A 10,818-nucleotide genomic window follows, 5' to 3' on the forward strand; every position below is an offset into this window, starting at 1 on the left:
CATTACTCTCAGTGACAGAGACCACGGCATTACTCTCAGTGGAGCTGAGTGGAAACAATAAGCGAGGGAGAGGTGATTCAACTGTTTGGCAAAACATACTTTAAGACCATGTGACATCTGACTCCATTCAAATGTACCGGACAATGTAATAATGTAGTGACCAATGTAATAATGTAGTGACCAATGTAATAATGTACTGACCAACGTAATAATGTACCGGACAATGTAATAATGTAGTGACCAATGTAATAATGTAGTGACCAATGTAATAATGTAGTGACCAATGTAATAATGTAGTGACCAATGTAATAATGTAGTGACCAACGTAATAATGTACTGACCAATGTAATAATGCAGTGACCAATGTAATAATGCAGTGACCAATGTAATAATGTAGTGACCAATGTAATAATGTACTGACCAATGTAATAATGTACTGACCAATGTAATAATGTAGTGACCAATGTAATAATGTTGTGACCAACGTAATAATGTACTGACCAATGTAATAATGTACTGACCAATGTAATAATGTACCGACCAATATAATAATGTAAATATAGATTGTAGATGAAGTACATAAATACAGACGATAACAACAATAGTGTCCATTTCATGAGAAGTCTGTTTAGGGACCTGGGAGGCTGTTTAGGGACCTGGGAGGCTGTTTAGGGACGCGGGAGGCCGTTTAGGGACCTGGGAGGCTGTTCAGGGACCTGGGACGCCGTTTAGGGACCTGGGACGCCGTTTAGGGACCTGGGAGGCTGTTTAGGGACCTGGGAGGCTGTTCAGGGACCTGGGAGGCCGTTTAGGGACCTGGGACGCCGTTTAGGGACCTGGGAGGCTGTTTAGGGACCTGGGAGGCCGTTTAGGGACCCGGGAGGCCGTTTAGGGACCCGGGAGGCCGCTTAGGGACCCGGAAGGCCGTTTAGGGACCAGGGAGGCCGTTTAGGGACCTGGGAGGGATCAACGGATAGAGTCACCTTAGATCTAGAAAGCAAGCCCCCGTCCCCGTCCTCCAAACCACCTACTCTCTCACCACTATCAGCCAGCTAACAAGCTGGGGTCAGGGCCAATTGTCTCTGCCTGTGACTGTGTGAGGTGTGTCCGCGTGGGCAGGCCATCCATACGTGTGAGGACTACAGAGAGCAGAGCAGAGGACACAGCTCAGCGCCAGCAGGGGGCAGCTGTCATTTGGACCCTCCGGTGCTCCTGCGGCCGACACGCTGAGCTAGGAGATGAGAAACTAACAGGTAGCGCTAACCCCAATACCTCTCACACCCCAGAAACAGCTAGCGCTAAGGCTAACCCCTCTGACTGTCTCTCATCCCCCATAAAGATGAACAGCTAGCACTAAGGCTAACCCCTATGACTGTCTCTCATCCCCCATAAAGATGAACAGCTAGCACTAAGGCTAACTCCTCTCACTGTCTCTCATCCCCCATAAAGATGAACAGCTAGCACTAAGGCTAACTCCTCTCATCCCCCCATAAAGATGAACAGCTAGCAATAAGGCTAACTCCTCTCACTGTCTCTCATCCCCCATAAAGATGAACAGCTAGCACTAAGGCTAACTCCTCCCACTGGCTCTCATCCCCTATAAAGATGAACAGCTAGCACTAAGGCTAACCCCAATACCTCTCATACCCCAGAAACAGCTAGCACTAAGGCTAACCCCTCTCACTGTCTCTCATCCCCCATAAAGATGAACAGCTAGCGCTAAGGCTAACCCCTCTCACTGTCTCTCATCCCCCATAAAGATGAACAGCTAGCACTAAGGCTAACTCCTCTCACCCCCCATAAAGATGAACAGCTAGCGCTAAGGCTAACCCCTCTCACTGTCTCTCATCCCCCATAAAGATGAACAGCTAGCACTAAGGCTAACCCCTCTCACTGTCTCTCATCCCCCATAAAGATGAACAGCTAGCGCTAAGGCTAACCCCTCTCACTGTCTCTCATCCCCCATAAAAATGAACAGCTAGCACTAAGGCTAATCCCTCTCACTGTCTCTCATCCCCCATAAAGATGAACAGCTAGCACTAAGGCTAACCCCTCTCACTGTCTCTCATCCTCCATAAAGATGAACAGCTAGCACTAAGGCTAACTCCTCTCATCCCCCCATAAAGATGAACAGCTAGCAATAAGGCTAACTCCTCTCACTGTCTCTCATCCCCCATAAAGATGAACAGCTAGCACTAAGGCTAACTCCTCCCACTGTCTCTCATCCCCTATAAAGATGAACAGCTAGCACTAAGGCTAACCCCAATACCTCTCAGCTAGCAATAAGGCTAACTCCTCTCATCCCCCATAAAGATGAACAGCTAGCACTAAGGCTAACTCCTCTCATCCCCCCATAACACTAACCCCGCTCACTACGTCTCTCATCCCCTGCCGCCTTGCCGCCCCGCCGTTCGTTATGATCAATAGTCATTCAGGAAGACTGTAGTTAAGTCTGCAGACCTCTTTCATCTTCATTTAAAAGCAGAGAAAGCGAAGAGTCAGAGAGGAGAGAGAGGAGAGAGGAGAGAGAGGAGAGAGAGGAGAGAGAGGAGGCCCGCTGAGCCAGAGGTTCTTTAGAAGAGGCTGCTCTCCTCTCTCGCTGCCCCGTCGCTCAGTGATCGCTAGCTCTGCTCATATGACATTTATCTTTCATTTCTCTCAGTAGTAAAGCACACCTGGGTGGATAAACCGAAAGAGAGAGTGAGTGAGAGAGAGAGAGAGAGAGAGAGAGAGAGAGAGAGAGGGGAGAGACTAGGCACTAGGATCTATTTCTGCTGTCGGCGGGTAGAAAGACTAAGAGGGAAGAACTTTAGGGAGAGTCCAACTCCTGGTGGTTTTCTGAGGTGATGTCATGACCAAGGGTTGAGAGAGGGCCGGTCGATACCGATGGGGATCAAATGCCTTCATGGGATAGAAGTCTAAGTACAATTGTTCCTGGTGTTGCATTATGGGGCCTAGGCAGCGGCAGGGAGAAGCAGATCGTAGCATCGGCCTATCTAGTAGAACAGTTTGTAGTTCTGCAGTAGGGAAAGTCAAGGCAGTGAAGTAGAGGCAGGAAACAGCCAGGCGTGTCTATCTGAGGATCTCATGCTTGTTAACTGCAGTTGTATAATCCGTTTAGGGAAATGACTGACTGAACTGAATCCACTCAGGGAGGGTTGTTATGGGTAAATATAACACACGTCAGCCTTGTTTTGTCATTGTATCAAGAGCTTAAGTGAAATTGCATCAGATAAACAATAGAATCGAAAACAAACATTGAAATCACATTAAATTTTCCCCCAGAGACCAACGCCAACAATACAACTATTTAAAACATCATCCAGCCTTTCAAAAGAGCAACGTTAGGTTTTTCATCAAGCGTCCATTTTAAAGAAGGGCTACTCTCTGGATTCTCAGAATCACCAACTTGTATATAAAGCACATAACATGGAGTACATCTGGACGACTCTTTCATATAAAATCAATACACGGATATTATCACAAGGTCATTTCTATATTCAATATTGTGCCTGGTTGTATGTCCCCTTAATAAACATCAATGTACCATGTTACGTTAAACCCACTATATCATGAATAATGCATTTCAATTCAATATACAATCCCATTCATGTCAATCCCCAGGCTTAAACGAAAACAGCTGGTCAATTCATTGCTGTAGGACTTTCAATGTGTGTAGATTGCAGATTGCTTTACAGATTGATTATTCTATTTTCCATGTAGCTTTAGTGTGTCCCCTAAATGGCACTCTACTCCCTATATAGGGCACTACTTTTAACCAGAGCCCCTATGGGTCCTGGACTAAAGTCATGCACTGTATAGGGAATAGGGTGCGATTTGGGAAGCAGCCTTTAGTTATCCTTGGCAGTTCCAGAACCACAGGAATGTCAACGTCGTTTGGTGGAGTTCTAGAATATGCAAAAACACCCTGGAACATTTGCATAAGATGACTGGTGTAACTGAAAGAAGGTGTGGTCTAGTTAACTGCCATCCAGCACCTGTCCCATCTCAGTCACTTATTATTAGTCAACAGACCTTGTTGTTTGCCTGCGTGCCTGACTGACTGTAGTCCAACCAATATCAATATGAGAAAGACTCTTCTGGAACACAGAAGGCACACCTCACACACGGACTCACTTCCTCAAATATTAGACCTTGTTAGGTCATGTTTAGAAATCCCTCATAGTAGAAAACACGGTTGGCAGAGTAAATACTGGAGTAGACGCAGTAGATTAAAGAACATTCAACAACCGGCCTCAGAGCAACAACAACAACAACAACAACAACCAGCCTCAGAGCGGCAACAACAACCGGCCTCAGAGCAACAACAACAACAACAACAACCGGCCTCAGAGCAACAACAACAACCGGCCTCAGAGCGGCAACAACAACCGGCCTCAGCGGCAACAACAACCTGCCTCAGAGCGGCAACAACAACCGGCCTCAGAGCGGCAACAACAACCTGCCTCAGAGCGGCAGCAACAACCGGCCTCAGAGCGGCAGCAACAACCGGCCTCAGAGCGGCAGCAACAACAACCGGCCTCAGAGCGGCAGCAACAACAACCGGCCTCAGAGCGGCAGCAACAACCGGCCTCAGAGCGGCAGCAACAACCGGCCTCAGAGCGGCAGCAACAACCGGCCTCAGAGCGGCAGCAACAACAACCGGCCTCAGAGCGGCAGCAGCAACAACCGGCCTCAGAGCAGCAGCAGCAACAACCGGCCTCAGAGCAGCAGCAGCAACAACCGGCCTCAGAGCAGCAGCAGCAACAACCGGCCTCAGAGCGGCAGCAACAACCGGCCTCAGAGCGGCAGCAACAACCGGCCTCAGAGCGGCAGCAACAACCGGCCTCAGAGCGGCAGCAACAACCGGCCTCAGAGCGGCAGCAACAACCGGCCTCAGAGCGGCAGCAACAACCGGCCTCAGAGCGGCAGCAACAACCGGCCTCAGAGCGGCAGCAACAACCGGCCTCAGAGCGGCAGCAACAACCGGCCTCAGAGCGGCAGCAACAACCGGCCTCAGAGCAGCAACAACAACCGGCCTCAGAGCAACAACAACAACCGGCCTCAGAGCAGCAGCAACAACCGGCCTCAGAGCGGCAGCAGCAACAACCGGCCTCAGAGCGGCAGCAGCAACAACCGGCCTCAGAGCAACAACAACAACCGGCCTCAGAGCAGCAACAACCGGCCTCAGAGCAGCAGCAACAACCGGCCTCAGAGCAGCAGCAACAACCGGCCTCAGAGCAGCAGCAACAACCGGCCTCAGAGCAGCAGCAACAACCGGCCTCAGAGCAGCAACAACAACCGGCCTCAGAGCAGCAGCAACAACAACAACCGGCCTCAGAGGTCTTTCAGTCAGCCGTCTCGAGCAGAATTGGTATCCATTCCGTTTCAACTCCAGTCAGTTTAATTGGAAATGAATCAATTTCCTAATAGGGATGTAACTCAATTCCTGAATCGACTAGAATTGAGTCCAACTGTGGTCTACAGTCTAATGTGGAGGACAGAACTTTGTGTAACTGCCATGTTGTCTAAACCCCCTCCACCACACATACATACCACAAGGGAGAGATGGAGGAGACTTACCCCGATGATGCTGAGTCCTTTAAGGTAGTCCATCCTGGGCTGGGCCTGGGGAACACATCCAGCTACCACCACCTTCTTATCCTGCTCCTGGGCCTTCCTGACAGAGACACGACGGGGGTTAATACAGGGAGGGCCAACGGTGGCTAAGAAAAGTCACATTTTTTTTGCTGTTTTCTTTAGCATGCACTACTTTTGACCAGGGCCCATAGAGTACCACAGTATGAGTCATAATACCCATAAAACCTAGCGGTCAAACATGGAAATGGTTCCAATCGTTATTCCACCATAAATTCTCCCCTTGGGGATTTTAGAAACACTTAAAATAAGGGCAGTGTTTCGTGAAGGCTTTACCCTGGCGTGACGTTTTGATAACCACGTAAATCTCTCTAGGACAAGGTGACTTTTATCAATGAAAAAATGAAATGGTGGAAAAACTATTGTTTGACCGCTAGGTATTATGGGTATTATGACCACACCACTGTGTGGCTCTAGAGGGCACTATGTAAGGAATAGGGTGCCATTTGGGACGTATCTAACATCTACAGCCTGTCTGTCATTCAATAGCAGACCATTCTACAACATCACTACATTATTGACACCTGCTGAAATACAAAACACACTGTCTATGGTCTTTCTGTTCTGAAGGTGTTGAAGAAATCATTTCCTTGACTTTTTCTGTCTAGACCAGGGGATCATCAACTAGATTCAGCCAGTTAGTCAGGGGACCGGAACATAATCACAAATCATTTGTAAGACTGCGAATTAACCGCAAGAAGCCCAAACAGATATAATGATTTCAAACCGTGTATATAATCACATCTCTATTATCTGTGGGAATACTTTGGAACAGATTTCCTAAATTAAAATCCCTTGGAGATGATTTGCTGGTGTTTTAAGCATTTTCTGTCGAAAATTTTTTTTTAAACTTGAGGGGACAAATAAAATCCACCGCAGGCAACCAGAACCCTATTTAACTACTGTTTCTATTGAGGCCTGCTGAAACAAGCTGCCCATCTAACTACTGTTTCTATTGAGGCCTGCTGAAACAAGCTGCTCATCTAACTACTGTTTCTATTGAGGCCTGCTGAAACAAGCTGTCCATCTAACTACTGTTTCTATTGAGGCCTGCTGAAACAAGCTGTCCATCTACCTACTGTTTCTATTGAGGCCTGCTGAAACAAGCTGCCCATCTAACTACTGTTTCTATTGAGGCCTGCTGAAACAAGCTGTCCATCTAACTACTGTTTCTATTGAGGCCTGCTGAAACAAGCTGCCCATCTAACTTCTGTTTCTATTGAGGCCTGCTGAAACAAGCTGCCCATCTAACTACTGTTTCTATTGAGGCCTGCTGAAACAAGCTGCCCATCTAACTACTGTTTCTATTGAGGCCTGCTGAAACAAGCTGCCCATCTAACTACTGTTTCTATTGAGGCCTGCTGAAACAAGCTGCCCATCTAACTACTGTTTCTATTGAGGCCTGCTGAAACAAGCTGTCCATCTAACTACTGTTTCTATTGAGGCCTGCTGAAACAAGCTGTCCATCTAACTACTGTTTCTATTGAGGCCTGCTGAAACAAGCTGCCCATCTAACTACTGTTTCTATTGAGGCCTGCTGAAACAAGCTGCCCATCTAACTACTGTTTCTATTGAGGCCTGCTGAAACAAGCTGCTCATCTAACTACTGTTTCTATTGAGGCCTGCTGAAACAAGCTGCCCATCTAACTACTGTTTCTATTGAGGCCTGCTGAAACAAGCTGCCCATCTAACTACTGTTTCTATTGAGGCCTGCTGAAACAAGCTGCTCATCTAACTACTGTTTCTATTGAGGCCTGCTGAAACAAGCTGTCCATCTAACTACTGTTTCTATTGAGGCCTGCTGAAACAAGCTGTCCATCTACCTACTGTTTCTATTGAGGCCTGCTGAAACAAGCTGCCCATCTAACTACTGTTTCTATTGAGGCCTGCTGAAACAAGCTGTCCATCTAACTACTGTTTCTATTGAGGCCTGCTGAAACAAGCTGCCCATCTAACTACTGTTTCTATTGAGGCCTGCTGAAACAAGCTGCCCATCTAACTACTGTTTCTATTGAGGCCTGCTGAAACAAGCTGCCCATCTAACTACTGTTTCTATTGAGGCCTGCTGAAACAAGCTGCCCATCTAACTACTGTTTCTATTGAGGCCTGCTGAAACAAGCTGCCCATCTAACTACTGTTTCTATTGAGGCCTGCTGAAACAAGCTGCCCATCTAACTACTGTTTCTATTGAGGCCTGCTGAAACAAGCTGTCCATCTAACTACTGTTTCTATTGAGGCCTGCTGAAACAAGCTGCCCATCTAACTACTGTTTCTATTGAGGCCTGCTGAAACAAGCTGCCCATCTAACTACTGTTTCTATTGAGGCCTGCTGAAACAAGCTGCTCATCTAACTACTGTTTCTATTGAGGCCTGCTGAAACAAGCTGTCCATCTAACTACTGTTTCTATTGAGGCCTGCTGAAAGAAGCTGTCCATCTAACTACTGTTTCTATTGAGGCCTGCTGAAACAAGCTGCCCATCTAACTACTGTTTCTATTGAGGCCTGCTGAAACAAGCTGCCCATCTAACTACTGTTTCTATTGAGGCCTGCTGAAACAAGCTGCCCATCTAACTACTGTTTCTATTGAGGCCTGCTGAAACAAGCTGCCCATCTAACTACTGTTTCTATTGAGGCCTGCTGAAACAAGCTGCCCATCTAACTACTGTTTCTATTGAGGCCTGCTGAAACAAGCTGCCCATCTAACTACTGTTTCTATTGAGGCCTGCTGAAACAAGCTGTCCATCTAACTACTGTTTCTATTGAGGCCTGCTGAAACAAGCTGTCCATCTAACTACTGTTTCTATTGAGGCCTGCTGAAACAAGCTGCCCATCTAACTACTGTTTCTATTGAGGCCTGCTGAAACAAGCTGCCCATCTAACTACTGTTTCTATTGAGGCCTGCTGAAACAAGCTGCCCATCTAACTACTGTTTCTATTGAAACCAGTTCCCAAATTGATTAACATCTCAAAATACTTCAGAAAACTAACCACTCTTTCAGATGCATCAACAGCCCTAAATTACATCCTACAGTACAGCTGAATCAGTCACAGACATCCTACAGTACAGCTGAATGAGTCACAGACATCCTACGGTAGAGCTGAATCAGTCACAGACATCCTACAGTAGAGCTGAATCAGTCACAGACATCCTACAGTACAGCTGAATCAGTCACAGACATCCTACAGTAGAGCTGAATCAGTCACAGACATCCTACAGTACAGCTGAATCAGTCACAGACATGTTAAAGTAATAAGCACAAAATGAAGGTGGCATCACAAGTGCATACTGACCAGGTCTCTAATCCACTCTGGTGATTGGTCAGTAGGACTGTTCCTGTCTGTACTAGATAACCAGGTCTCTAATCCACTCTGGTGATTGGTCAGTAGGACTGTTCCTGTCTGTACTAGATAACCAGGTCTCTAATCCTCTCTGGTGATTGGTCAGTAGGGCTGTTCCTGTCTACTCTATCCACGGAGCCACAGTGTCACCAATGAGGATGGTTACATACTATCCTCTTTACTGTCAACTTCATTATGAGAGCGTTGATGGGCACTTAACCTCAACCTTTAAGATGTTGAAATGTAAAGGTCAGGTGTTAGTCAGGCGTTTAGTGGCCCATTTCCATCTGGCTGGCTGGGTAATGTGCTTAATACCTAGGAGAAAGAGGTGGAGGAGGAGGAAGGGGACAGGGAGGAGGTGGAGGAGGACCAGGGGAGAGGGAGGAGGTGGAGGAGGACCAGGGGACAGGGAGGAGGTGGAGGAGGACCAGGGGAGAGGGAGGAGGAAGGGGACAGGGAGGAGGTGGAGGAGGAGGAAGGTGGTGGAGGACCAGGGGAGAGGGAGGTGGTGGAGGAGGAGGGGGAGAGGGAGGAGGTGGAGGAGGAGGAAGGTGGTGGAGGACCAGGGAGAGGGAGGTGGTGGAGGAGGAGGGGGAGAGGGAGGAGGTGGAGGAGGACCAGGGGAGAGGGAGGAGGTGGAGGAGGAGGGGGAGAGGGAGGTCGTGGAGGAGGACCAGGGGAGAGGGAGGTGGTGGAGGAGGAGGGGGAGGAGGACCAGGGGAGAGGGAGGTGGTGGAGGAGGAGGGGGAGGAGGACCAGGGGAGAGGGAGGTGGTGGAGGAGGACCAGGGGAGAGGGAGGTGGTGGAGGAGGACCAGGGGAGAGGGAGGTGGTGGAGGAGGAGGAAGGGGACAGGGAGGAGGTGGAGGAGGAGGAAGGGGACAGGGAGGTGGTGGAGGAAGACCAGGGGAGAGGGAGGAGGAAGAGGAAGACCAGGGGAGAGGGAGGAGGAAGAGGAAGACCAGGGGAGAGGGAGGTGGTGGAGGAGGACCAGGGGACAGGGAGGTGGTGGAGGAGGAGGAAGGGGACAGGGAGGTGGTGGAGGAGGAGGAGGAGGGGGAGGGAGTTGGTGGAGGAGGAGGAGGGGGAGAGGGAGGTGGTGGAGTTGCAGGAGAGGGAGAGAGAGAGGGCAGAAGGTAGTGAGGATGTAGAGGGGGAGAGAGAGAGGAGAAGAGAGAGGAGGAGAGAGGAGAAGAGAGAAGAGAGAGAGGAGAAGAGCAGCACTGTGAGCTCATACTCTTTCTGCCCCATGTGGTTCACAGCACAGTGTGGAGTAGAGGACATTTAGCAGCAGGGCCTCAGAAACTTAGAGAGGACATTTATCTTTCAACAGCAGCTCTCTTCCTGGCTGACTGGCTGGCTAACTGGCTGGCTGGCTAACTGGCTGGCTGGCTGACTGACTGGCTGGCTGGCTGACTGACTGACTGGCTGGCTGGATGACTGGCTGACTGGCTGACTGACTGGCAGGCTGGCTGACTGGCTGGATGACTGGCTGGCTGACTGGCTGGCTGGCTGACTGGCTAACTGGCTGGCTGGCTGGCTAACTGGCTGGCTGGCTGGCTGGCTGGCTGGCTGGATGACTGGCTGGATGACTGGCTGGCTGGATGACTGGCTGGCTGGCTGACTGGCTAACTGGCTGGCTGGCTGGCTGGCTGGCTGGCTGACTGACTGGCTGACAGACTGGCTGGATGACTGGCTGGATGACTGGCTGGATGACTGGCTGGCTGGCTGACTGGCTGGCTGACTGGCTGGATGACTGGCTGGATGACTGGCTGGATGACTGGCTGGATGACTGGCTGGCTGACTGACTGGCTGACTGACT

The 10,818-nt window shown here is 49.3% G+C and overlaps 1 protein-coding gene across 1 annotated transcript; it reads left to right on the forward strand.

The window, feature by feature from the left end:
- Window positions 1–3,946: 3,946 nt before the first annotated feature.
- On the forward strand, window positions 3,947–5,930 carry LOC115181718 (serine-rich 25 kDa antigen protein-like). The gene is made up of 3 exons (XM_029743545.1): window positions 3,947–3,969; window positions 4,354–5,020; window positions 5,168–5,930. Exons 1-3 carry the CDS (start codon window positions 3,947–3,949, stop codon window positions 5,405–5,407), a joined length of 930 nt encoding a protein of 309 aa, XP_029599405.1. The 3' UTR covers window positions 5,408–5,930.
- The last annotated feature ends 4,888 nt before the right edge of the window (window positions 5,931–10,818 follow it).

This window comes from Salmo trutta, unplaced genomic scaffold, assembly GCF_901001165.1.
Source record: "Salmo trutta unplaced genomic scaffold, fSalTru1.1, whole genome shotgun sequence".
Lineage (NCBI taxonomy): Eukaryota > Metazoa > Chordata > Actinopteri > Salmoniformes > Salmonidae > Salmo > Salmo trutta.

Coding starts and splice junctions, on each gene's coding strand:
- LOC115181718 (XM_029743545.1), top strand. CDS start 3,947: ATGACTGGTGTAACTGAAAGAAG. Junction 3,970..4,353: donor ACTGGTGTAACTGAAAGAAG/GTGTGGTCTAGT, acceptor AACCGGCCTCAG/AGCAACAACAACAACCGGCC. Junction 5,021..5,167: donor GCAGCAACAACCGGCCTCAG/AGCAGCAACAAC, acceptor AACAACCGGCCT/CAGAGCAGCAACAACCGGCC.